At 43.3% G+C, this 27,241-nt stretch overlaps 6 protein-coding genes across 6 annotated transcripts; 3 read left to right on the top strand and 3 right to left on the bottom strand.

The window, feature by feature from the left end:
- Window positions 1–250: 250 nt before the first annotated feature.
- On the bottom strand, window positions 251–1,735 carry TREMEDRAFT_64101 (uncharacterized protein; the record flags this gene model as incomplete). Its single annotated transcript, XM_007006411.1, has 2 exons — window positions 251–655; window positions 1,334–1,735. The coding sequence occupies 2 exons, from the start codon at window positions 1,733–1,735 to the stop codon at window positions 251–253; spliced, it is 807 nt and encodes a 268-aa protein (XP_007006473.1).
- Window positions 1,736–3,746: 2,011 nt separating this feature from the next.
- TREMEDRAFT_64100 (uncharacterized protein) lies at window positions 3,747–5,504 on the top strand (the record flags this gene model as incomplete). The annotated part of the gene is made up of 9 exons (XM_007006410.1): window positions 3,747–3,749; window positions 3,792–3,902; window positions 3,969–4,093; window positions 4,251–4,468; window positions 4,606–4,815; window positions 4,981–5,097; window positions 5,141–5,215; window positions 5,292–5,441; window positions 5,491–5,504. The coding sequence occupies 9 exons, from the start codon at window positions 3,747–3,749 to the stop codon at window positions 5,502–5,504; spliced, it is 1,023 nt and encodes a 340-aa protein (XP_007006472.1).
- Window positions 5,505–5,563: 59 nt separating this feature from the next.
- TREMEDRAFT_69617 (uncharacterized protein) lies at window positions 5,564–10,520 on the bottom strand (the record flags this gene model as incomplete). Its single annotated transcript, XM_007006553.1, has 10 exons — window positions 5,564–5,765; window positions 6,197–6,372; window positions 6,607–7,905; window positions 8,019–8,381; window positions 8,506–8,739; window positions 9,019–9,290; window positions 9,406–9,844; window positions 9,976–10,299; window positions 10,349–10,444; window positions 10,494–10,520. 10 exons carry the CDS (start codon window positions 10,518–10,520, stop codon window positions 5,564–5,566), a joined length of 3,432 nt encoding a protein of 1,143 aa, XP_007006615.1.
- A 202-nt stretch (window positions 10,521–10,722) lies between these two features.
- Window positions 10,723–19,679, top strand: TREMEDRAFT_64098 (uncharacterized protein; the record flags this gene model as incomplete). Its single annotated transcript, XM_007006409.1, has 13 exons — window positions 10,723–10,803; window positions 10,889–14,068; window positions 14,378–15,753; window positions 15,790–15,912; window positions 16,150–16,285; window positions 16,330–16,492; window positions 16,725–17,161; window positions 17,431–17,855; window positions 17,992–18,098; window positions 18,140–18,267; window positions 18,490–18,702; window positions 18,891–19,277; window positions 19,392–19,679. The coding sequence occupies 13 exons, from the start codon at window positions 10,723–10,725 to the stop codon at window positions 19,677–19,679; spliced, it is 7,044 nt and encodes a 2,347-aa protein (XP_007006471.1).
- Window positions 19,680–21,006: 1,327 nt separating this feature from the next.
- On the bottom strand, window positions 21,007–25,266 carry TREMEDRAFT_33355 (uncharacterized protein; the record flags this gene model as incomplete). Its single annotated transcript, XM_007006303.1, has 9 exons — window positions 21,007–21,258; window positions 21,406–21,755; window positions 22,136–22,553; window positions 22,830–23,672; window positions 23,747–24,073; window positions 24,120–24,401; window positions 24,595–24,889; window positions 24,937–25,028; window positions 25,162–25,266. The coding sequence occupies 9 exons, from the start codon at window positions 25,264–25,266 to the stop codon at window positions 21,007–21,009; spliced, it is 2,964 nt and encodes a 987-aa protein (XP_007006365.1).
- A 611-nt stretch (window positions 25,267–25,877) lies between these two features.
- On the top strand, window positions 25,878–26,922 carry TREMEDRAFT_64096 (uncharacterized protein; the record flags this gene model as incomplete). The annotated part of the gene is made up of 7 exons (XM_007006408.1): window positions 25,878–25,910; window positions 26,030–26,335; window positions 26,386–26,427; window positions 26,471–26,512; window positions 26,559–26,720; window positions 26,768–26,859; window positions 26,907–26,922. The coding sequence occupies 7 exons, from the start codon at window positions 25,878–25,880 to the stop codon at window positions 26,920–26,922; spliced, it is 693 nt and encodes a 230-aa protein (XP_007006470.1).
- Between the last annotated feature and the right edge of the window lie 319 nt (window positions 26,923–27,241).

Genomic DNA, 27,241 nt, shown 5'->3' with positions numbered 1-27,241 from the left:
GGACTTATATATGAACAAGTAGCCCCGGTGTCCCAGAGCGTAGTTAGCTTCATTCCATTAATGAAAATGTCCGATTTAGGTTGATCTCTGGAAACGGAAGGGATGAGGAGATGATTATCGACATTGCATGAACAAGGGGTACTGAGTGGTGTATTTTTGTATTCACAATCCTCTGGCTCCATCAGCTGTGTTTCTTTTATGGGTTTGGGAATGGTGGCCGAGAGAATATGGCGGACCCGCCGAGCCTCGCCTACTGCGACAGGTCCTCTTCTTTTCCCTGGTCCTCTTCCAAATCTACTTCTCCTCCAACCGCATTCAAGTTCCTCCTCTGTCCGAGAGGTACTGCGTTCCCTCCCGATCCTCCACCACATTCTCCGAACTTCTCCCCCCATGGAGGCAACAGTCCAACCTTAACCTTAGCCTCCCTTACAGGGCATTCCTTCAGCCAATGTCCTGCTTCACCACACTCGGTACACTTCCCCTCCTTCCTCCTTGTCTCCCTCAGATCGGAGCTCGGCCTAGGCCATCTTCGGCGAACTTCGTCGATGTTTGGCGGTGTACTCTTTACCACCGTCGACATCATAGCCGCCTGGACACCACCCTGCGCCGAAGGTTGCCCCTTTTCCCATTTCTTCTCTTCTTTCTTCTCCGTCCTCTGACTTTCCACCACTGTCGTTGTCCTTATCCCTCCTTCCCTTTTCCTCTCTGCCTCCTTCTCCACTTGTCTCCTCCACAGGCGGTTGTCCAAGGGAATCACAAACTCCAATAGCTCTTTCACAGTCCCAAACGATCTACCGTGTCTTGCAATTTCATCTAGAAGGTGCGATTTTAGTCCTTTCTTGGCTCGGTCAACTAGGTTTCCATCATCAGACCACTTAAGAATCGCAACATGTCGCTGGAAGGCGGAGAAGTAGTCCGAAGCAGACCCGGTTTGCTTGAGGTCGTTAAGTTGTCGGGCCGCAGTTCCTTCTTCGTCTGGATCACCAAAGTTAGTCTTGAGGTACTTAATGAACTGATCGTGTGTCGTGAGGTACTCAGGAAGAGGTCTTTTGGATAGATCGGGCTGCACTGCAAGAAGAGGTGTTTCGCGTAGATGAGAGATCATGAAAAAGACTTTCTTAGTGTCGTCGGGGAAAAGATGAGAGTTCAATTCGAAATGTACGTCGCACTCAGACAGAAAGGCGGTTAACTTGTTCCGATCTCCTCTCCAGAGGTCTGGGTTAGGTAGCTTTATCCCCTTCCGTTGTTCGCCCACTACGCTTGGGGTCGCCGAAGTTTGCCGTCCCATGGCGTACCTCACTCCTTCTGATATCCCTTCTGCAATCCCGCCCACTGTATCCCTTTCTCTTCTCTGTTCCCATTCCTCCCTACGCCTTCTCTCCTCCATCATGTCTTTGTTCATATTCGCCACCATCTGCATCAAGGCCAACACCACCCCTTGTGTTCCTTCTTCTCCCAAGTTCGCCGTACTTCCAGTGTTTTCTCTTGGGCGTGGGGTTTGGTCTGATCCAAGTGGGGATCCCGCAGGTGGGAGAGCATTAGACGGAGGAGAAGGAGGGTTAGAAGGCACCGGTGGAACGAACTCATCTCCTTGAATTGACCCCCCCACACTATCCTCCACTCCAAGGTCCTGCCCCATCGCTCTGCTAAGCTCCTCCAATGCTCTCCTCTCGTTCTCCTCCATCCTGTCTCCATCCCTACTCATCCCTCGTGTAATTCTTCTTTCTGGTTCCATATTATCTTTGTACTTCTCCGAGGTTCGCACGGGTCGTCGGTAAGAGCGATCCTTGATACTGTCACGGCCGTCGAGCAACTTCTTCCTAATAGACCGACGGTCGACGAACCTCGGCTAACTTCACGCTTCTGAGTCGATGTCTCACCCAACCAGGAGGGCGCAGACGTCGAAAGGAGTGTAACTACGGCGTACTTCGGCGTAGTTACTCTAACTAAGGCTTTGTTCTATTGATGGCGATGTATCCCGATGTATAGCTATCTCTATTTGTCTTTTACTACTGACAACAATCAAGGATCGCTGAAGAACTTCAGCGATCTTCTCAGCTAATATTATCTACTCCTCCTAGACGTTCATCCGACCCTCTCGCGCTTTGACGTACTTCAACGCACTTCGTCCAACTTCCCAGAGCCCTCGGCCATCCTCTTCCTCCTTCGACTAACTCCGCCTAACATCGCCGCACTTCTGCTCCCATTGTCCCTACTTAGCCTAACTCCGCCTAACATCGCCGCACTTCTGCTCCCATTGTCCCTACTTAGCCTAACTCCGCCTAACATCGCCGCACTTCTGCTCCCATTGTCCCTACTTAGCCTAACCCCGTCTAACTTCGCCGTACTTCTGCTCCCATTGTCCCTACTTAGCCTAACTCCGTCTAACTTCGCCGTACTTGGTGTCAGAAGTCCTGAGTTACGTGTAGAGTAAAGAGGTTAAGGCGTGATGGGGTTTTGATGGCCAAAGGAGGGTCATTGTTGGTGGAGTAATCGAGGTGTCACGACGTAGTTCGTGACAGTTTGGCGCTGAGCACCATTTCAAGCTCTTCACCCCCGAAACGCTCAGCACTGCTTGTTTGATGCTACTACATGACTACGAAAGCGAAGTGTAATAGTTTCAAGAGAGGGAAGTATACTACTTGTACTCTCTCCCTGTGTCACGGGATCCCTTTCCACTGTGATGACATAAGCAAAAGAAGGAATACCTTCAGCAGTATAACGACGTCCCCAATCATCACAGCTTTGTCCCGGATGGAACGCAACAACAAGGGTTTTTACAACACTGGAGGGATCACCAGTGAGCCCTGGGTTAGATATGAAAACAAAGTCCTCGCAAGAATCATAATGGAGTTGAGGAAGGTGATAGGTTCCATTGGAGGTAAGGACTGGAATGACAACTTTTCTGTGTGAAAAGACTAAATTGACATCACACCCTACAATAACATCGAAGGACTAGAATGGTATCACCACTTTTAGGAAATTTTGGTCACTGCACAATGAAAATGACAATTTCTAGTATCCCTGTGGGGTTGAAAATACCTTGAAAGGCTCAAGTCTCAAAATTCGAGGATAGGGATGAAGAATCATGTAATTTGACTCCTGTCATTCTAGTCCTTTGATGTTATTCTAGTCCCTGGTGTTATTCTAGTCTTTTCACCCGGAAAAAGTGTCGTTCTAGTCCTTACCTCGGTTCCATTGGTCACAAATTCCATTGCCTCCAGTAAAGCCGTCATTTTGCTTGGGTGGGTACTACTATATCAGATGGAAGTGATAAAGTGATGTGATTGAAAGAAGAGGGAAGATATCTCCCAGGGGAGACTTCATACCCATTTCAGTCTCATATTGTCTTCTTTCTACCCATCCCAGGCTGAATCCGAATGTGGAAATTTCACATTTGTGCTGATGGATCACCTTTGAATTCCTAACGGAGCAATTGGGCGAGAGCGTCCGTCGGCATTTGACCCTCTCGGCCGTGAAGGTTGGAAGATCCCTCCTTTCTTCTGGACCTTCTCCTAGTGATCTTGTCAGATCTTGTTTACTCTCATTGATGAAAGGGTGATTCACTTGTCAAGCTTACTACGTGAATGTCCCCCCTTCGCGGCTTCCTAGATGAGTCCGTCTCCCCTTCCGTGCGAAGATTTCGACCGAAAAGTGCCACGTTCGGAAAGTGCCACATTCGTATTTGAATGACGTTTTCCCACACCAAACGCATTCAAACACTCTCATACAACTCTATCTCTACAATGGTACGTCAAACCATGCATCTATCTCAAAGCTGATCTACACAGCATGGTATCAAACGTTCACGTCTATCTTCCCAGGCAGAAGTGATAAGACGGGAGAAAGAAGCGGGAAAAATCGCGGTGTATGGTTCTCTGCAAGCTGAGATCTTGACTTTGGTGCGTTCTTCCTTTACTACCTGTTCGTGACTTGTCGAGCTATGTTGGATATAATTGATAGTGTAGAAAAAGAACAAAATATATACCCCGGATGCGTTGAAAAAGACGACCGAGTTATTGGACCTCAATCCCGAATTCTATACGATATGGAATTACCGAAGACATATCCTTCTTCATCTGTTCAACTCTGCGTAAGTCTCCTACCCGTCTCCCATCTATGTCTCTTCATTCAAAGTGATTACTTTCACAATCATTTAACATTCCCGCAATCTGAGCTTCCCAGGCTTGAACGCTAAGCAAAAACTTACAATCAATAACTATCAGAATCAGAATCCAGCTGATGTGCAGCAATCCAGAAGAAATCGTTTCCCTTCTCACTACCGACCTCCGTCTAACCATGTCTTACCTCCAAGTCCATCCAAAGGTGTATTGGATATGGAATCATCGTAAATGGTGTCTGGAAAACGTTCCGGTCGGTCCGGAAGATACTGAAAGATGGAGAAACGAATTCTGGGCCATGGAATTGGCTGTGATTGAGAAAATGTTAGATGCGGATGCTCGGAATTGTCAGTAGAACAACCCTACTACTCTATCATCATACCTCCCCCAATAAGTAACTCACTCTGCTTCATGGCGGAATATGACAGCGGTGAACGGTGAAGCATACGATCGGTGGAGAATGTCATGACAGACTTACATACAGTTCACGCATGGGATTACCGTCGTTACGTTCTCTCTTCCTTACCTGAATCTTTCAAACCTCCCCGTACAGCATTAGACGAATTACGCTATACCAAGAAAAAAATCGAAAGTAATTTTTCAAACTTTTCCGCATGGCATCTTCGTACCAAGATCCTCGGTGGGATGTGGGAGGGGATGGAGGGTCATGTGGTGGAGAAACAGAAAGATGCTGGTGAGTATATCATCTCATATATCTTTCCCTCTTCAGAAAGCCGTCTTATATCCATGGCTCATTAATCCGGGGAGATTGCATGACAACAATCAATGTGGTTTTTGCATTCAGCATATTGAGCGTGAACTCTATTCTTGAAACCAAGAGCAGGAGGAAGACCCGCAGTGGCGTTGGATGATGACCTGGCTGACATTGACGAATTTGAACTTGTTCGTCAAGCATTATGGACCGATCCAGGTGATCAAAGTGGATGGTTATATCATCGTTGGTTGATAGGTGATCGTACGTCTTCCCTCTTCCCCGTGATATCTTTACTCATCTATAGATCCTGAGGAAAGTAGACTGAGGGAAGAAATCAATTCGATTAGAGAATTGAATGAAACGGAACCTGATTCTCGATGTCAGCTACTCCATTCTCATTTCTCATCACAGAGATTTGGACAATACTCTGTATGCTATGAGCTGACATGATATAGGGTGTATGAACGCTTTGGCGCAATACGATATCCTTCTCTCTTCTTCCACTCGAGGAGAAGAACGAAATGAATTACGACAAGAGGCTAGAGGGTTATTGAGAAGATTAGGAAAGGTGGACGTCTTTAGAAAACAACGTTATAGAGATATAGGTTTGTCCATCTTTTTGACAATGTATCATGTCGTTGAGCTGACAGATAGCAAAGAATATATAACTTGGTGTCATGCATTTTACATATAACAGCTAGACCGGGAATTGATAAGGAGCGACAGATTAAGGATCCGAAATGGCATGTTGTAAGATACCTCTTCCGAAAGCAGCAGCTACGACTGCAAACCCATCATCCGCTTCGTGTACTTCGGAAAGGAATAAATCGTGTCTGTCCGCTAGACGAGTTTGGTTTCTACGGATCTCACGGATGATGGAATGTTGTCTAGCGCAGAGGATACATTCGGGCTCTGAGTCACTGAGGCAGCTGGGGATTTAGCGAGGGTTTGGTATTCCGTCCACTACTCGCCGACTGACATATACTCGGTCTCTCATATTTTTTCAAATACAGGATGTTGGAGGGGTAGGGTGCGGAGACAGGGTTTGATCTGAGGTGTGATATGTGTCGCGTGCCATGTGTCTTGTGTCTTGTAAGATGTGTCGCGATAACCGGACAGGCTCGTGAAAAAGAGAGGGGGAGAGAGAGAAATACAGAGAAAAATAGAGAGAGAAAAATAAAGAGAGAGAGCGAGATAGAGAGAGAGAGGGAGAGAGAGAGAGAGGGAGAGAGGGAGAGAGGGAGAGAGAGAGAGAGAGGGAGAGAGAGAGAGAGAGAGAGAGAGAGAGAGAGAGAGAATGAGAAAGAAAGAAAGAGAGAGAGAGAGAGAGAGAATTTTTGTGAAAGAGAAAATGACCCACCGTTGATGATAAGAATGTTTACACATGAAATGCACCGATGGTAAATCCAACTGTGCTCCACAAGCTGAACATCTGGTCACTTGAGAGACTTGAGGTATATGAGGGTTAACAAGTTCGATCAATTCTTTTTCTTTTGTTTCAGTTTCTGATCTATATGATTGTACTAAATGTTTATCCTATGTCGTCAGCATGATGGTCGATATCTTTCTTTTTGTATCCTTTTCCACTTCGAATCCGACTTGTTTGTGTTCATGTTCCATTTCCTCCTGATTATTCAAATGATAGAAAGAATGGAGGACCCCTGATTACTCAAATGATACAAAGAGTGGAGGACCCCTGATTACTCAAATGATACAAAGAAAGGAGAAGGTGGATTCTACAGAAAGAAAAGGTCAAAAAACAAAACTCACCGAATCAATCTCTTGTCTCATTTCTGAAACTTTATCAACCAACCAATTCTTAACATTCCCAACACTAACAACATTATTCCTACTTAATATTCTAACGATTTGTAAAGGAGGTATAATCTTTTCTTCATCAATGACATCTAACAGAGCTTTAATCTTATCTTGATGTCTATTTATTATACTAGTGTTCGAAGTGAAATATCTCAACACTAATTGATATAGTTTCTTATCGGTAGGACCATATTTTTCTAAATATTTCCATACTTCATCCGAAGGTATCTTTTCTGAATTATCTTCTTCTTTTTCATCTTTCATCTTCAAAGTGGAAAAATTCTCTTTACCTTTTACGATCTTAGTTCCGATTGGAAGATCGTCTTTGACTGTGGAAGTGAGATTTGATTCGATTGGAGAATCAGGTAAAGGTTGTGAAATCCAATACCTTAAAATCTCTTCGTACATTCCCATATTTTCCCATAAAAAAATCAAACCATCTGTGAAATTAACAGTTGAACAAAGCATCAATCCATGTATGGGATCATATTCCAAATCTGTCCTTTTGATCAATTCTAACGCTTTTCGTCTTGATTTTTCAGCAAGGCTTCGATCGGAAGAAAGGAGGGAAGAGAGATATAACTCGAGAAGAGTGTTCCATATCGCTTTTTGATCTTCTTTCTCTTCCACACTTACTTGTCCTATTTCCAAGCTACCCTTGCTCTCAGACTTGGTATCGGCTTTCGTGCTTATGAGATTTTTGTCTGGAGGTTGATCAAGAGATTGTGACCATCTAGCTTTCGCGACAGCTTCGAGGAATTTGATAAACAGTATAGGTTGGTCGATAAAATGTGAAAAGAAATTTCTGGGGGAAGGTATTTCGTATGTCTGTGAACTCTGTTTCTTCTCCATCTCAAGTTTCACGGATAGGTTCATATTTGCATTTGTGCTTGCATTTGCGTTTGGATTTGGATTTGGAATTGAATCCAAAGTTGATTTTCTTTCCCCGCCGTTGGTCGACTTGTTGGTGGTAATACTCGGCCCGGTGGTTGTGGGCCTAGGTACAGGTGAAGGGGAAGGAGAAACGGCAGAGATGGAATTGGTGAAAAGATTTGTGACGTGATTATAACCTAAATAAGACAAAACAGCAGGACCTGTAGTGTTGGGTTGATCTTGATTTGTTGACAGGTTTAAATCGGGTGAACGAACTCTTCCAAGGGTACCGGAACAAAGTTCAATAAGAAGTTCAGTGGTTGATTCCGGTTCGTGTTGGAGTAATGTTTGACCATATCGTACAAGGTTTTCTTGACACTGACAACGTCAGTCACATCGACATACACGGGCATGACATAAAATAGATAGGACCATGCAAGGTGGTTGAGAGGGATGAAAGGATATGAAAAGTGAGGACAGGTGTCACTTACAGATTCAGGTTTTAAAGATCTTAAATACCTCAAAGCATCCTTGTATTCCTCCGCATCTTCGATTTGTATCCGAAGAAAATCTTCATGACGACCATATCTACTTGCAAGATAAGAAGCATGCTCATAAAAACCCGCTTGACGACAAACACGAATAGCAGTGTCTAAATCGAATGGTAATTGTTCTGTTTCTGATCCGTCGGAACGACGAGCTTCAGTTTTGATGAATGCGTCTAGACGTTCTCGATCGGATGTTTTGGTATAACAGTTGAGTAGAAGAGTTGTATGATCTGGATTTGCGAGTCCTCGGGAATGTAATTCTTGGAGATAAGTGGTGAGGTTTGAGATTCTTTGAGCGTCGAGGTACTGCATAGTCAGTCACGCGAGATTTATTGTCTGATATTTGTCCTAAAACATTGGATATGTGATGAGAGGCTTATACCCCTGGGCAGAGGACCGGAGTGGAGCGGAAGGGTGGAGATAGACCCACTTTTCGAATCACATAACTAGGTTGTAAAAACCCTAAGGTTTGGACAAACTGTCCCATCGCACCATCAAAATCTCCCTTCGTATACAAATGATCACCATATCGTCGATGTACATCGGCAATTCCGGCTTCTGTGATGCCTTCGTTTTTCGCTAGCGTCAGAGCGAGCGGGAAGAGACTGCGTTTGTACATCGTTTCGAGCTTTGAAGCGGTGGTCTGTTCTTCGAGTTTGGAAAGCTGAGGTCAGAGTACTATCCCTTGGGGACACGTGGAAAGCATTCTTATTCAATTCATCGTCTCACACAGGAACCGACGTCACACAGAGAAAGAAAGAGACAAACAAGAAGCAAAAGAAAAAGGTTGATATGAGGGACGAAGGTATGGCCCAGTGTTGGTTTGAATTTTGGTTCCAAAAACACACACACTCGATTTGTGCTGTCAAGAGGAGCAGGAGTACGGTTGTACGCTTGGTGTCAAGGTGATGATGCACAACAAAGTAGTGAGAGGTTCACCCACCTTGCCATCATTCCCAAAAACATAAACCTGTCCCCATTGACAAACCACATCCCTAACTCCATCCGCAAAAGTCCCAGAATAAGAAATCAACTGATTGTCCAAATCAAAGACCGTAATCTTAGCTATATCCCCCGATCCTGCATTATCGCCATTCGCGGTAGTCTTGGCGAAATGATGTCTGACCGTAGCGGAATTGGAATTTGCTGAAGGGATGATAGGAGGGGAAGTGATGATGAGACTATGACGGAGTATTGTTACTGATGATTTGGGACCTGTGCTCAGTCATCGTCCTTTTCCTCGACACAAATCTCAAATCTAAGTCAGAGGAGAGCATGAACAGTGATGAGTAGAGAAGAGGTGATTGAAAAGTTGAGAATTGTAACTCACCTTCGTAAGCGAAACTCGCTCCTTTCCCTTCTGTATCATAGAGATAAATCCCTTCATCGCTAGCTATGACCATTTTCTTTTTTTCTTGATCCATAACAGCACAACCTAATCCACTACCTACATCATCTAAAACCCTGGGTTCTCCTCCTTTTCCCGACACTTGTGCACAGAGAAGACGATTGACAGTAACTATAAATAAACTTAACAAGTTGCTTCCTTTATCATTATCTATTATATTGGTGGATAACGATGGTTCTCTGAAACCTAGACCCGTAATGGGTTCAGGGGATTCATGTATGACTCTAGCTTTCGGTAATGAAGTTAGAGATGTTGGAGAGGTGGTCAGGGATTGGAGTAGATGTCGATAGAGTAAAACGGTACCGTCTCCTAGACCTATAGCTAAATGTGAGAGGTTTGAAGTTAGGGCTATACTTGAGATCTGGGTGTTAGCCTCGTTCCCGTAATATACCCAAGCAATACAACATGACTTGTTAGTCAAATATGGCGATGTGGTCGAGGTGTGTTTTATATCAAGCTGATGGAAGAACCAGTTGAGAAGAGTATACTCACAGGATGCGATCTTTGACCATTTTGTATCTTCACATTCCTCATCAAAACAGGTCCACCCCCGACTCTCTTCTTTTCCTCCCTTGTCAAATCCCATATCTTCAAAACGGGCAATCGACTGCCATCTTCTTCCCCCACAGCAACCAGCAATCCACCAGCTTCCAATATACTCTGGGCTCTTCCATTCCCTTCCCATGCGATGAAAGAACGTTCGAGGTTGAAATGTCTATCGAGGATGGTGATGGAGTTACCGGATGAGATGATGATACTTGGTGTCAGAGGTGAGAGGGGGGATGTGGATGTGATTGCTATAGGAGGTTGGAGGGACTGTAAAGTGAATCTTAGTGCGTGTGGATATGGATAGGTAGAGACTCACTTGTAGTATCTTTGGAGGTTGAGTAACATCTTCTTGGTCGGTTACTTGAGATACGTCAAAGAATGTGAATTGACGCCATTGTTGAGGGATGACCGACTGCGGGTGTGAGCGAGTGAGTCAGAGTAAGGGGAACATGTATACTCACAGGAGAATGAGAAGGACCTGCTGACATGTTGGGCTGTTATCTTATAAGCAGTACTTAGTGTAGACACACCACTGTCATTTATATGTGAAAAGTAAGAAAAGTATAGAGATGAAAGAGAAGAGTTGTCACCTTCGTCATCTTCCTCACTACTTTACCTTCATATCCATCTCATGTCTATACATTTTATACATATATCACATGGTATCTAGCGAGACCATGCTATACCGATATGTCGACTACCAACCTTCAGCTCCCATTAGATGCACGTAGAGCTCTAGGTCGACGTCCAGGTGCTGCTCCCTTACCTCGGGTCAGTCTTCCCTTCCACTCCTCCCCACCTACAATACCCATAGCTTGCTCCTCTTCATCTATCCCTATGGAAGCTCATATGATAGGTACAAATTGACACCACCTTTCAAGAAATCCCATCTTCACCTATCCACCTTCAACCACCTTCTCCAACTAACAACCATGTTTCTCCTTCCTCACCACAATCACCTAACACCCCAAAACGTTTCCGAAGACCTACCATCTCCCGACCTAAACAACCACCAAGATCCACAAGAGGGTTATACGAAACGCAAAAACTTCTCTCTCATCTATTGGACAAGATCGACTCTCGTCTGCCCGCTCCTGACTTATTGGACCGAGCTGCATTGGCTATCAGAGCCATCTCTAAACGTGATATGGGTAAAGGGAAAGGAAGAGCATCAAAAATGACACAAGCTGTGGTCGCTGTCACTCAACCAACATCATCATCCTCATCATCCAATCAACTCGGTCCTAGTCAAGTGGGTATCAGTAACGAAGATTACGATGAAGTTCATTTGAAAGAAGGAGAATGGGATACTGAAGGAGTTTTCGAATTATTGGAACAAACAAGATCTTTATTGGTTTTATCAGATAAACAAGGGTTGGATTTATTTACAGATTCAAGAATATCTGAGAATGGTCTATATATCGGAAAGAAGAAATCAGGTCGATTATCAACATCACCTGTATCACCTATAAATTCACGTTCGAAAGAACAAGATTGGAGAATTGAACAAACCTCGTTCTCTGGTCAAAATCTCTTATCGAGGATGTTGCATACTCTATCAACGTTGACGACGATAGAAGGGATACATAAGGTACATCGATATAGACCTTTGTGTCCTCCTAACGCTTTACAATCAGCTTGTTTGGATGTTGCGACGTTTCTTTGGCATAAATGTGGGATGGAAGTAAGAATCAGAGTGATGGGGATGGTGATTGACTCGATGTATACTTTCGGGGAAGAAATGATTGAGAGATTATGTGAATGGATTGAAGGTCGATTGGGTGAGCTACTCAGTATACTAGAAAGAGATAGGGGTGGGAGAGAGAAAAAAGAATCGACAATATTTACAGATCCTTTTGCTTTTACTTCCAACGACCAGAACTTACCTGGATTCGCCATTTCGACCGAAGATACAAATCCTCCAGATCCACATAGTACAACAGCTTCACACGTACCATCGTACTCTTTCGACGCTAGCAATCCTTCCAAGAATGTTGTTGAAGATTCGAAAACGACAGGATGGTTACGATACTCACCTACAACCCCTCACCCCATATCCCACTCTACTCAATCGTCTACAGGTATATCATCAACTTACGGTACATCCCTCAACCTATCTCAAACTTCCCACCACATCGCAAGCTTGATAACGCAACTCATACTCTCTCTGATTTCCAATATCGACCTCCGAGCATCTCGACCCACTACCATATTCCGAGTCCATCGACTGTTCTCCCTCATCCTCATTTCCAAACCGGATGCTTATATCGATTTACTGGAAGTAGCAGCCGTATCTCCTTCTGTACCCAGTCGAAGAGCTTTGGAACTATTGTCTTCTTTCTATCCTCACTGTATAGGACATGACAACGTAGCTCGTCGATTACCTTCTATGACCTATTCGAACCTATACGAACGTTGGTCGAATAGTCACGATAGGGTATTAGGTGAAGATGAAGATTCTCATCATTTCGTTCCTTGGAAAATAGAAAACGAATCTTCTTCTTCATCATCTTCTCATTCCCCATCATCAACTTCCCAATCATACCCATCGTTTCAAAAATGTTCAACCTGTCAACTCGACGTACTTGGATTTTGTCTTAGATGTACACTTTGTCACGATATTCAACACTTGGAATGTTATAACCCTACAGACGATATGTTCATTTACGAAGTAGTAGTTTTATCTCAACAAACCTCACTCCCTTCTGTGGTATCAGTGAAATTTAGTAAATCCCTTTCACCCACAGAAGATCTTCTTTTGATATCATCATCGACATCATCGAATCATTCACATACTAGAAGAAAAGTAGGTCAACACGATTTACGTTTAATAAACCTTTTCAACCTAGCAATATGTAACGAATGTCATGAACCTATTTGGGGATCTACATGTCAAGCTATGGCTTGTTTATCAGGTTGTCAAATGTTATTACATCCTTCTTGTGTGGATAGACTACAACAACAAACTCCTTCAAAAATGGTCCAATGTAGGTTCAGAAGAGAAGTAGTTATTGATGATATTTCCGGTCAAGGTGGAAATCCTTTCTCACTCTCGAGAAAAGATATGGAAGAATCATACGAACGACAGTTTCCAAACTTGATGAAGAAGAATGAAGATTTGGGCAAGTTATCCTATGACGAATTATGTGTTTTGTACGGTATGATATGGATACAAGACGAAATCCTTCAGAGTGGTCTTTCTGGGGGATCTATACGTATAACCGACCACCCCTCCCGTCCACCAGACGATGACAAACCCTCGAATACTTCGAACGTTTCAGCGTCGAAGATAGATTTTCTCAAGACAAAGTTGGAAAACATAGAAAGGGAAATTTCTACCCGTTATGGAACCTCTCAACCTGGCTCATCAGCCCTGGTTAATCACATATCTCTTCAATCCATCGATCAACTTCCCGCAAAGGAATACATCTTTTCACACCATTTCTTGACTTACATCCGAACTTTACTTCGTTGTCCTTCCACTTCCTCACCTTTACTCGACGGTTTACTCTCAGCACCAAATTCACCTAATCCGAATCAAGAAGAAGAAATACCAATATCATACGAGAGTTTAAAGATGTCATCTCTTGTCCAAACTTTGAAAGTCGATTTGGACATCAATCATCCTGTCCTCGTTGCATATCTATTGGATCATCTTCGCTCTCAAGGTCTTATTGCCTATCCGTTCAAATACCAATCCTACCATACCCAAGTACACGTGGATTCACAACTGTCTCGAACCCCCATCAATGTAGGTTCAAATCTCAGTCCTTCCAACGGGCAAAGTAATACCAACGTGGTACCTAAAATCGACCGCGATGAATGGGTGTCTTTCGGATTACCAATGTTGATGGATTCAACGCCGAGTATAGAATTGTTAGTAGTTCTGATAGAACGTCTGTTAGGGGAGTTAGATCTCACTTTGTTGGAAGTGGGTTTAGGGTTGTTAGTTAGACGAACTTGGCCTGATGGGTTGTCGTCGGATTATGCTTTGGAGAGATTGGGTAGGGCGGTGATGGGTTGGGTTATGACGGAGGTGAGTTCTTCAATTCTTCACTAAATGACCTTGGGATCGGTTTCGTTTCTTATGTCACTCGACATTCTCGTACCCTCACATTTCAGTAGGCCTTGTTTCATCATTTCATCTTACTGCCTACCCCTGGACCGTTCCCTCTCAGCTTCATGTCATTTTTTCATCAGTCTTGTATTGACTCCCTGTCACGCCCTTGTAACTTCTCGTAGATTACCTACTAATCCCGTTACAATTTCTTAGATCATCTATCAACCATTCACGAAACATGTCAGAGTAGAATCAGAGATGTACACGGGAGAACATTGACAACAGGACGAAACACTCCATCTGATAGTCCGGAATTACGCGAGTAAACACCTTCATTCACCTGGGATCCGAATCAACCCTCTTGAACATTCTCAAGCTACATCCGTATCGACCTACCAGATATCTCGTCAGAAATTACTGAATCGTTATGTTCGACCATGGGTACAAGCATTACATATCTTGTCACCGGAATTATACGCTCATGTAGTATACGAAGCTTCTAAATCTTCTTCCTTCTCACCCATCTTAGATCCTTTCGACTCTCCTTCTCCATTTCATCCCCTTCTCGAAACCCTGACCTCGTCCAACGAAGAGAAGAAACATTCAATTCCCTCTATCCCTTCCTCCCATTCCGGTCCCAAGACAAATTTTCAGGACGAACCCACGATCAGCCCATCATTGTCAAAGGTCCAAGAAGAAAATCAATCAATGGCCGTTAAAATAGCTACTACGGCATTGGAGAGAATATCGAAAATAGTAGATAGCAAATTAGTCTTCACAATGTTGCTCGATATACTCATAGCATGGTTAGAAGATCTTGGTAGTTTATCATCCTTAGATATAATCTACAAACCTTTATCGAAGTTATTTGGACATATTCAAATGAATCCAAACGTACCAGAGGTGGAACAGGGTATTTGGGGGGTAATATCTGATGTGATTAAACAGGATGGAGGAGAAGACAGGGTTTGTAGATGGTTGAGGGTTTTAGCAGTTTCGAATGTTGGAATACCTTGGGAAACATTGACCGATTTAATCGACCTTTCCTCAAAACTCTCAATTGGAACAGATCTCCTTAGGTCGACATCAACAGTTAAGGATACTTCGAAACGTTCGTTATCTCTATCGGCAAAGATGGATTTGGTGGTGACTATCAATCTCAATCCTAAACCTTTGGATTCTAAAGAACTCTTGTCGTTCCTATCTAAAACCTTTCTCGCTTTCTCGACTTCTCTTTCGGACCATTGTCAGCCCAAATCTGCCGACCTCAATACGAGAACTACACACACCAACTCAACCGAATACATCGACCCTTCAAATCCCAACACGACGGATTTCAACAGTCCTGCATATGATAGATCTATCGAACCTCTCAATATAATACAAGAAACCGACTTACTACATCTTCTCTTTCTTGGAATCCTAAAACCATATGTTTCTTCTGAAAATATCACTAATACTTCTCTTATCTCCTCGGAACTCTCAAGAAAACATCTTATCATGTTATCTAAACGACGTCAAATCATCACTTCTTCATCACTGAATCCCCAGATTATCCAAGTTTGCGCCAAGTTGTTAGATCTCAAAAGACATGATACAGAGATCATACTGGACTTTTTATGGTTGATATTGACCAAAAGTTCCATGATGGACTTAGAAGGGTATGTACATAAATATTGCGGGATGATATATCCCAGTTTGTGGGATTCGAAGGGGAAGGGAAAGGGAAAAGAATCGAGATCGGGATTGTTTTGGAGGTTGGTGAGTGTTAATGTGGGACCTATGGAGGTTTTGGTGAGAAAGAAGATGGAAGATGATCGGTTAGTCTTTCTTCATCTTCACCCCTTCTTTACCTCTTTCTTCCCGCTGGCTTTCGATTATTGACATCCCTCCATGCCCATCACCTGTCTCCCTTCTGCAATACCATCTCGGAGAAGAGTCTACCTCCTCCCCGTCGGTTTTTCATCACAAGGAATGGGTAGTTCCCCTCTCCACTTTTCTCCCACTTCTTGGATTTGAAGAGAACGTGGAAGTGGAGACACCTGGCTCACACACAGTCACACAACTCTGGAAACCCTACTCATCTTCATCCTCGAAATAGCCGATTCGACACTTTCACATCCCCCAAACTCTCATCGAGCAGCAGTATCATTACTCAACATCTTCTTTGACTCTCTGATGACTTCAGACAATGTACGTATCTCCAGTGTTGTAGACGATTCATGACTGACTTATAGCTTTCTCCAGATAGCGCGACATTATTGCAATCTTTATTTCCTACGCAACTCGAGGCGGTGTCAAGATGTTATGAAGAGTTGTTGGTTCAGAGTACGGATGATGAGAGGTTTGTGATTCTTACTAAATTGAGAAAATGGCATAATTACCTACCTACTTGGCCAGGTATGTTCACTGATTATTCTTTGTACCTCCCCACCTCCATAAGTCACCTATGACTTTGTACCATTTCACATTCGTCCTCCTCCCCCTCCCACTCTCTCATTTAACTTACCCCTGCCCCGCCTTCTATAGTCACCAGACATACATCCCAACTCTTCTCCTCATCGCATTTTCTACTTCGTTATGTATAGTCGTGAACGCCCTCATCCATCCGATGACAATTTCTGACACCCAGTTCTCTCATGGTCATGTATCGACTCGCTTCTCTCAGAAGTAGTGGCCAACACCCAACAACTCCCCTCTCTTTCACTAATCGATGCTCACCTCGTCCGAACCAGTCTTCTAGCATTAGGACTAGACATGTTAGCACACGAAATACCAATAGATTACCCAACCAGTCAAAAATTCCAACAACATGTAGCTTCCGCTTGTTCACTGCCTTGGCCAGAATTCGATAAAGGTATCACTCAATTACTTTTTCCTTCTCTTCGAGGATTACTCGATTCACCCGTCAAGATGCAAGTAGGGGGAGGGATGAGTAAAGTTAAAAAGATGGGTTTGGCAGGTGGGGTATTCGTTCCCATCGTTTTGGCCTTGGCTGGACAGTTGGGTCATGTGGGTTTTGTGGAACAGAGATGTTTGTTGGATATGCTTTTGGTAACGTTTTTCAAGGTGGGTTTTTCATGCCTGATATCCATTCTCATTGCCCCGAGTTTATGTTTGACGTGGAAAAACACACTGTGTGGGTCTTACGAACCAAATGGCTTACATCGTTCAACCCCTCCTCAAGCGTTCAACCAACTCATCAGTTGGTTAATCCGCCATACTTCACGTCTGACCCTGTCCCTCCGGTGCAGTCCGATGACAAGAGAGACTCAAAGAAGGATCGAAACTTTGTTTCTGTGGGATATTTTCGACAACGATGAGACTGACCACATCAGCACAACTTTCGTCCAGTCGAACTACTCGCTCGAAAAGCATTGACCACCCTAGGCGAATATCTCACTTTTGCAACTTGTTCAGAAAACCGTCTCTTGGCAATAAGAACTATCCAAGTAGCATTGACCAACTTTGACCGACCTTCCATAACCTCAACAGCGCCACAACTATTCTCACACCTTTCACGTGTATTGGTAAAGCAAACCAAAGACAACGAAGATTATACGATAATCGAACAAAGTCATAATTTGTTACATACGATTATCAAATCGTCTTGGAAGAGCGGAATGTTTTTGGTGTTATTCGAAGATGAATCTCATCGCGAAGACTCGGTTCTAGGTGTAGTTTTGAAGATGTTGGTGGATGATCAACCTGATGAAAATTCTGGGAATGGACCTGACATAATCCGTGGTATTATATGGGATATGTAAGTTTATTTCATGCCGATAACCCTAGCCGCTTTTATGGGAACGAACATCGTATCCCTATCCAACGCAGTGATCCAGTCTCTTGTTCAGACACCTGTATAGGAGTTATGTGGAGAGATGTAGCTTAGGTTACAGTATGGAGGTGTTTAGAAAAGATCGACAATATCTACAAAACGTATTGAAATCCCTCTACATTGTCGTCAAAGAGCAAAGTAAACAATGGTCAGAAGTAGCTGTTCAAGGTGAGTCTCCTACTCAACTGGACATAGTCTGACAAGATAAGATTTTGGGAATTTCTTAAGTAGATTGACAAAACATATCGCAGATTTACCTGTTGGCGAATTTGACCCGGATTTCTTGTTGATGACATGTGCTAGAGTGTTCAAACTTGCTCCTTCTACGTGTGCGGTGGTAAGTCTTCAATGAACCATCCTGATTTCACGTCGTAGTCTTGAATGTTCCATGACCATTCTGACTGTGATTCTCCATCCTGCTTCGTGTTATGATCATTCCCTGTCCACAATTCTGAACATTGGCCTTGATGTCATCGTTTCGTGGTGTTGACGGAATGTGGGGGTGGGAAGGATCTGAATCAAGATTTTAGTGTAAGCAAGAGAAAACTGACACATATAGATGTTGCTACATCAAACTTCCACAATGCTTCATCTTGTCCTCACTCGGTCCGACGTCAATAAAGATGCGATGGGAATATTGAGTCACGCGGCAGAAGAATTGTGCGAGAGGGAAAAGACGGAGGACACTGTGAAAGGTGTGGTGAATGAGTTATGTGGGAGTATGTTAAGTGGAATGGGTGTGATGTCCGGTACGATGGGGGTTTTACTTGATGTGAGTGACGCGATTCTTTCGTTCCGTTATATAGTTTTTGTAATCTATTCAAAACGTCTCCGTTATCGCCCCTGTCTTGTGTATCTCATCTTCTTCGGGTGGTTCCTGTTTGTCCACTCCTAGTTCTATGAAAAGGTTCTTGCCTTCCGTTCTGGCGGCTTGGTCGCTGTGAGATGAGCTGACTTCAGAAGACCCTACTCGAATCACAAACCTCAACTCTCCAAGACCCTTCGTTACCCCAATCAGCAACAAACTCTCTCAACCCACAACAATCCCTCTCCGGCTATCTTGACATCCTCTTGCTACGTCATCCCACCCTTCTCCGACCTCTAGACCCCGAAACTTTATTCTCCATCCTTATTCAATCCTCTTCCATCCTTCTCTTATCTGAATCGATTCTACCCGGTAGTCTCCCTCAGATTCTGACCAAGATAATAGACGAACCGGCTCTTATCCAATTAAAAATGTACAACATGCTCCTACTTTCTTCAATCTACCAATCTGAACCTAAGTTCTCTCCTACCAATCCATCCCTTTCGTATCCCCATAATCCCTCATTCATCCAACATCCCCAGGTACATGCATCTCCCCAAGCCCCACACTCCACCTCATCTCACCACACCCGTCATACTCATCACAAACCTCCCCATCTAACCAAAGAATCAAGCCAACAACCAGCTCACTGGAAGATAGCAAGGAAAAGTCTGATCGGTTTATTCCCCATCATAGCTCGTGTCGGTTGTCTATGTCTGAAAGCAAGTAGTGACCATCTTCTCGTTTCTGATTCAGGAGAAGGAGCCGAGTTATTATCAAACGTTTTCATCTTGCTCCGATTAGCGCTGTTGGTCGTGAAACTCGCCCAGTATGAGGATACCGAAAACACGGGGGAAAGGGTACTATGGGATCGGATATGGTCAGAATGGAGTAGATTATTAGGAATCAGTATGGAAAGTATTTGTGTCAATACTGTAAGTTAATTTCTTCTTCTTCTTCTCTCATCTCCTATCTCAAATAAGTACCTAATCAAATCCTAAATCTCTTCGTGGAATCAATATTTCAATGTCTGCGGAATGAGATTTTGATAAATTAGCCATTAAAAGTAATATCACATTCTATTTTCCTTGATTTCATCTTTTTCCTCTCTTCCATAAAATCCGAAATCCTAATCAATCATCGTGATACACTTTATAATACTCTTTTTCAATTATCGACAAAAGGAACCACACCAAAGTTATCCAAAGTACTCAAATTATTTCAACATCATAATTCCGACGTCGACGTTGACGCTGAATCGGACTCAAGGTCACTGCACTCTAAGACATTAGAAATAAGTCATAGAAAGTTGGATATGAGATCAATGATGGATACTATCAAATCGGATTGGATAGCTACTGAACGTCTTAAATTATTACGAAACTAGATTCTTGTATGTATTTGTATCGTCTGACTGGTCCGATTTATTGATATTTCTCATATCTACATGCCCGTACATGTGTCAAGTGAAATCATCCTATCATTCACTGTGTTCTGGTCAGAGGATGAAAGAAAAATCATCATATCATTCACTGCGTCTTTCTGCCAAGTGGGGTAAAACGGTCAGAGGGTGGAGAAAAGGTCAGAGGGTGGAAAGAAGGTCAGAGGATGGAAGGATATGACGGATGAACTGTCTTTGGTAAATCCGTAAGAATGATGGTAAGCCGTGAGGAAGAAAAAAGTACAATACGAAAAAAGTACAATACAAGTAATGAACGATGTAGCGGGATGAGTGCAATGATGGTCTGATCAAGATGCATGGAGATATCACACAATGAAGGATGAAAAGTACTCTTAAATCAAACTTTCATCTTCTTCCTCTTCCCATCTCTATCTTTATCTTTCTCATCACGTCTTTTCTTCTTCTCTTTAATCTCTTTCGACTCTTGTACCTTATCAGCGATAGGAACAGTTTTGATAGTGACAGTAGTTGATAACCTCGCTCTATCTTCTTCTGAAGCATTGACCAAAGCTTGTACACGGTTGTGAGCTTGAGAGAAATCCGCCGATGGATCAATTTGAAATCTGACGTTAATCAACTTGCTTGTTTGTCTCACTTCATCCACATGGACGTGGTGTCGTGAAAGTGAAAGTACGAAAAGATCATCCTGAAAGTATGAAAGAATATCCTGATAGTATGGAAAGAATATCCTGAAAATATGAAAAGAAAATCCTGATAATATGGAAAGAATATCCTGAAAGTATAAAAAGAATAATCAGGGAAAAAGGAGGAATAACTCTGGAAAGGCAATCGTAAAAGACAAAATCCACTCACTCAGTCATATCTACACTATCTAACAATTCCCTTTGTACAGCCCTAGCTCTTTTCACATCATCTTGTAAATCTTCCTCTGCGGTCTGTTCCAAAGCTTTGAAGGTAGGAGCGTTCTTCTTGATAGGTCTTTCTTCAGGAAGATCTTTTGACACTGATGATTTTTGTATTTGTTTCAAAGCGTGGGTTATACGACGTATTATCTTTGCGAAATTGGCTAAAACTTGAGGAGGTGAGAGATCTAGATCGGTCTGTATGATGAGTTTTCCCATTCATTCGTTTCACTCTATCGTTTCCCTGATGTAGTTTCGTTGATTGAGAGACCACTAATGTAGACGATACTATTGTGGCGAGAGTTGAGAGGGACGAGGTACTAGGTAGTACGTGAAAGTGCTCACCTGCAAATCTTCAATGGATTTCCTCTGTAATCCAAGAGCTAACAAAACAGCTTGTTGAGCGACGGATAAACTTCCATCTTCACCTAACCTCCCACCGAATGATAATGCAGATAACAAAGGTACCAAATCAAGTATGACATGATAATCTATCATACCTTCCGTATACGCTTCTAATCTTTTCATATCGAATGGTGAGAGTAAAGAAGAGAGTTCGTCTGATGTTATGGGAGTAGAAGGAGGATCTATTAGACCTTTCGGAGTGGTGGATTGTATGATGGAGAGAGATGTTTTAGCTGAGAATTTTTGGAAAGTAGAGTAAGATAGTAGATTTAAGAATCTTTGTCGGAAATCTGGAATGTGAGTGAAGAACTTTTCGCCTTATATCACTCCACCGGTGCTGAACCAGTGAGTCGCTGATTCTATGAATCCATGAGTTAGAAGGTAAGATTGATGATTGCAAAGAAACGGGGGAAGTGGATATTATGGAAGTGATCTTTGACAAGGGCTCGATCGTGGATGTGATCTTAGAACGTAGGGGACGACTCAAATATTACTCGCACGAAGCGCAGAACCAGAAGGGGTTTAAGTGAGATGAAGAAAAGGGTGACAGAAGGACTATAGAGTCAAGACTGCGGGATGATGATCCTGAGACATATAAGGACAGGTTGATGATTTCAAACCAGCAAAGGCAGGGGCAATGAGGTACCAAATCACGTCCAAAACCACTCACCTAGAGCAAAAGCACCCAACCAACTATCCTTCTGAGCCACATCAGATCTCAACGATCTCAACATGACAAAAGTATGTTCACCAGTTAACGCGTTCTCCTTCTGACTCGCATAAAGGGGTACGAATTTGCCTTTCTTCCAGAACCTAAGTAAGTCCGTTGTGAGACCGAATGATACACCTAGGTAATCTAGTTGTTCGGGTTTTCTCTCTGATAGACGTTGTAAGAGAGGAGGCATTTGATGAGGGGATCGAATGGATATGGAGTCGTTTATAAGTTGTGTTTTAAAATTATGATTAGATGTCTCTTCGGAGTGAAGGGAAGACGAAGGATTGGGAGGATGAAGAGGGTCATCGTAGTTGTATAAATCACCGGAAAAGAAAGACACTAAGGCGTTGATAGCTCGAGTTCCATAGCCCATCTATGTGTTAATCACTGGTTCATGAAGTAAGTTGGACACGACATCGGATCAAAAGAAAGAACATCCTCAGTTTCGCAAAGGAGGGGATGGGCGAAAGAGTCAACACAGCAGAATGGCGGTTGCCAATAAACAAACTTGAGCGATGATATTAGCGGATGAAAAATGTGGAATAAGGAGATTCTAAGGAAGTGCGAAGTTTGGCGCGCAGAGGAGAACGGGGCAATACAGAAGGAGAGGGAAAAGGGAAGAGGGAAGAGAGAAGAAGAAACCACTGACCCTTGAGTACTCAGGATGAGTAGCAATCCTGACTATCCTAGCTCCAGATAACATAGCGAAATCATTATCTTGATATTGTTGTGAAATAATCCAAGGAATCAAATCACCAGAACTTTTCATCCCACTAACACTTAATTCTTTCAAAATAGCTTCCCTTGAAATCTTCCCTTCTAAAGCGACTTGTAAAACCACCAAAGGATCAGGTAAAACATTATCATCTTCTTTTATAGGTGGTAATAGAACGAAAAGATGATGTGCAGGAGCATCAGATAACATTTGTAAATCGTTTGGTGAATTTTTATAATGACTTGAAACGTATAAAGACATTACACGTTGTAAAAAAGTTTCACTAGCTTGATGAAAAGAGAATAGAGTATCTCTGTTGACATGATATAATTCACATTCTGTAGGTTCTGGACAACCTCTAATGTTTCTTGAAATTATAGTGGCGTCTAAACAGAGTAGAGAGTTTAACCATTTTTCTATTTGATCTCCTGGGGAATAACGAATCGGTTCTTCTAATTTTATTTCACGTAGGGATCGGACTAGACCTGAACCTACTCTTGTACCAGTAGAATTTGAAAGTGTTTTGGTGTGGGGGTCGGAGTTGGACTGGGAAGTTTGATCTTTCGTTATGGATGGTCTAGTTTGTTCTCGGAGTTGTTGGATAAGTTTTATAGATAATGATCTACCAGTACCTTCGTATCCATTTATAGTGGAAGCCATAAAGACTAAGTAAGGTCCTATAAGTTTTCGAACGAGTGGAAGTGGAATGGCGGCTGCTTCGTCGATGATGACTAATTCGGCTTGACCTAATACGTGAGAATCTTCAGGTGAGATGTACTAAGTTGTTAGCGAGACAATCAATGAGATTGTCGCCCTGGGGGTTATGACCGAAAAGGTTTAGTACCACTCACTTGGATAGTCTGCCGATGACCTCTGAAGATGTTCACTCTCACAATAGCCTTCTTAAAATCCGGATTTGTACTTTGAACCACATCATAATCCATATGTTCTTCATAACCAAGAGCATCCAGCGCTTTGAAGACGAATTCGAACAATGTCTTGAGGTTTTCCGGGTCAGGAGAAGTCACGAAAACATTCGAATAATCATAGGCCAACGCTGCACCTATAGCTAAACCCAAAGCGGCGGATTTACCTCTACCTCTAGCAGCTGTCAGAGCTACGGTAGAAGAAAGTGTCTTCTCGGAGATAGCTTCTACGAATGTGAGTAAAGCTTTTGCCTAAACCATGAGCTTTGATGACTCCAAGAAAAGAGATGGGATTGACCTGATCGACCGTCTTTGCTAATTTTGCCAAGGCACCAATAATCTCAACACCTTCCAGATTACTCTTCATCTCTTTCAATTCTTCAATTTTTCGTTTACGTCCACGATCATCTTCAGAATCGGGAATGGGGGAAATATCTTTGCCTTTAGATAATGGAAGAACGTTTAGTTCGTCATCTAAGACTAAACAATCGGGACATGAACCTAGCGAGAGGATGAAACGTTCGTTGAAACGAGGTTGAACGAATTGATGGGCGTCGGTTCGGTATCGTGCGTGAACATCCTGGGTGTCAGTTTTGACTGTCTCCCATTTGATCCTGGTTTGGGGGGTAGTTACTTCACATATTCCGCCACCTAGTCAAGGGAGTGAGCTGAGGGGGACTCTCAAGTACGATTCATGATAAAGCAGACGAAAGACGAGAGAAGGCATGGTGTGCAGGAGTCCCGAAGTAGGAGGTTAGAAAGAGAAGACTAACCATTGCCATAGTATACAACTGCCTTAAGCTAGTCATTGTCTTCAATAGCAGAACCACAATTCCCCCACCCTCGACAGTCTCAATAGTCCTCGCTAATAAATTCGGAGTTATAGCTTCATAATCCTGTAAGACCAACATTCCAAAAGTCTGACCTAGAATCTTTGCAGAGTCTTTGTAATAGGTATATCGTATATCGGTGACAGCGATAAAAAGTTCGAATGGATCTTGTTCGTTGGCTTCTCTTATACCACGTTTTATGTCTCTTTTAATCTTTGCTTCTCTTTTCTTCCGATGTCTAATCCATCAGCTGGTAATCGTACTTGATATACGATTAAGACTTACGTGGTGAATCCGAGATCTTTCTTATAACACCATAGTACGTTTGGTCTAGCTGTGACTCTAGCTTGAGATAGGAGAAAGTGAAGATTGACGACCTGTACATCAGCGGACTGTCCTACTCACCATTCAATCCCATTACGTAGCTCATAGAGTGGTCTGAGGCGAGGACTCAGTATGCAGCAGTAGTTGGAGAGAATGCGCAAAGGTAAAAGAGACAAGAAAACCCACCTGATCCCTCCCCCTATCCCCGACCATGACGAAGAAGCTCCTGTGATTAGCTTTGACACCATTATTGATCAAAGCTGGTATTCTCGGGTCTAATTGTTTTCTCATCTTGGCCCCTGCTGCTCTATATGGCGGTCACAATCTCGATATAGAACTCCAGTTGGAAAATGTGTTCATGAGCAGGAAGGTGGAAGGGAAATTCTGGGAGATAAATATTAAATAAACCAAAAAATAATAAACAGGAGGGGTCTTTGTCCCAAGTCCCCACTATATATTCAACTTTGCCTCTTCACCCAAAATACAGACTTGGTCACAAACATCGTCCACACTGCTTACAACGGACACACACAGCATCTAAATCGTGAGGGACAAGTTCGAGATTCAATCTTTGACCCGGTGAGCGGTTGGCGAAAGGTTGTGTGGGTTTGTCAGCTCGGGTGGCGTCGGAAAGTTGAAGATGTATGTCATGTCTTGCCACTCTTTCTCTTCGTTTTGATAGAAGCTATAAATAAGCAGGTGTGATGATGAGAACATGCGCTGACTCAAAGGTCCAACAAGATCGTCGTGTGTCTCATTTAAATCTTGGAGACGTATATCGCTGACACAGGTTCTTCTGCTTTGATTATATTATCCATGTCTCGCCACAACAGCCGCAAGTTTACCGAACTATAATAGACGATGTTTTGGAGAACATCAGGGTGGACTTTGAAGAGTATGGAATGGAAGATGGAATTTTGCAAGAGTTGCAGATGGTATGTGCTCCATTCCACATTCATCCGCGATTCCATCCCCCACGCTTCCCTACCTTCCATTCTCGAATTATTATCATGAGCTATAACACCTCAAAAGAGAGCCCTGGGCTTACGCACAGAAATGGGAAGCCAAACTACTCGAAACACGCGTTGCAGACTTTGCTCGCGCTCCCCGTCCCAATCCTGAATCAGACGACGAACCTCCTCCTCCTCCCAACGCTGCTCTTCCCCAACCGGTGTCAAATACAAACACGCCCATCAATTCGACTACCGGACTTGCTTATGCACAACAATATCCCCAAGGACTAGCATTACCAAATGTTCCAGGTGTATCCAGACCGACAAACACGTACCCCCAAAATGGGTTTGGGGAAATACGTGTTAAGACTGAGGTTGAGGATGTGTTACGTCCCAGGGGAGGAGCTGTGAGCTTTTGTTTGGCTTTTCACTCCTGTCGAAAACTCACTGATGATAGCTCGATGAGCTGGAAGCGGTGATACAGTACCGGAGGGACAATGTGGGTAGGAATCCTTTCTCAATCAGAGACGTCCTGACATCAGGTCACTCCGATTCCCATCGTCCTTCGGCCTAGAGGCGGAGTCGTGAGTCATCACTGATCTCTTCTGAAAGACAACAAATTTATGTCAGTCCGAAGAAGGGGATATCAAACCGAAAGTCGAACCCAACGCAGCGGGATTATTACCAGGCGACGAGATTATAGATTCCGATCTTGATGATTCGGATAGAGAAGCGGGTGAAGAAGACGATGAAGAGGGTGATGTGGACATTGTCTTCTGCGTGTATGACAAGGTATGTTTATCTTTCTCCGTATCAATTGCACTCCGACTGACGAATAGGTACAACGTGTGAAGAACAAATGGAAGACGGTTTTCAAAGATGGTTTAGTACATATCAACGGGAGAGATTATCTCTTTACCAGGTGCACCGGGTGAGTTTCAGAACCCTATCCACCATGTCATCTCGCTTATGAGATAGAGAGTTCGAGTGGTAGTTCATTAATCTAACTTGGTCCCCCCTCTGATGGTGTTCCCCCGTCCTTAGTCCTTCGAATGAACCAGAGAATACATATTTTCCGTCGCGTAGCCGGAATGAATCGTTCTCGTCAAGATGTTGCATAACACGTAATACAAAAAATCAATTCAGTGATACATCCGACCTTCTCACCTGACTGTCCTTGTGCTGTGAAACCAATCAAATTCCGTCATGTCCCGTCCCGACCAAACCTCACTTCGTAGATCCCGAGAGAAGTAGAAATTGTACTGCTTAAATCCTATAATCCCATCATGCATAGTATCGCATTCTCCGACATT

Source organism: Tremella mesenterica (assembly GCF_000271645.1).
Source record: "Tremella mesenterica DSM 1558 unplaced genomic scaffold TREMEscaffold_10, whole genome shotgun sequence".
Lineage (NCBI taxonomy): Eukaryota > Fungi > Basidiomycota > Tremellomycetes > Tremellales > Tremellaceae > Tremella > Tremella mesenterica.
This window is presented reverse-complemented; position numbering and strand designations above follow the sequence as displayed.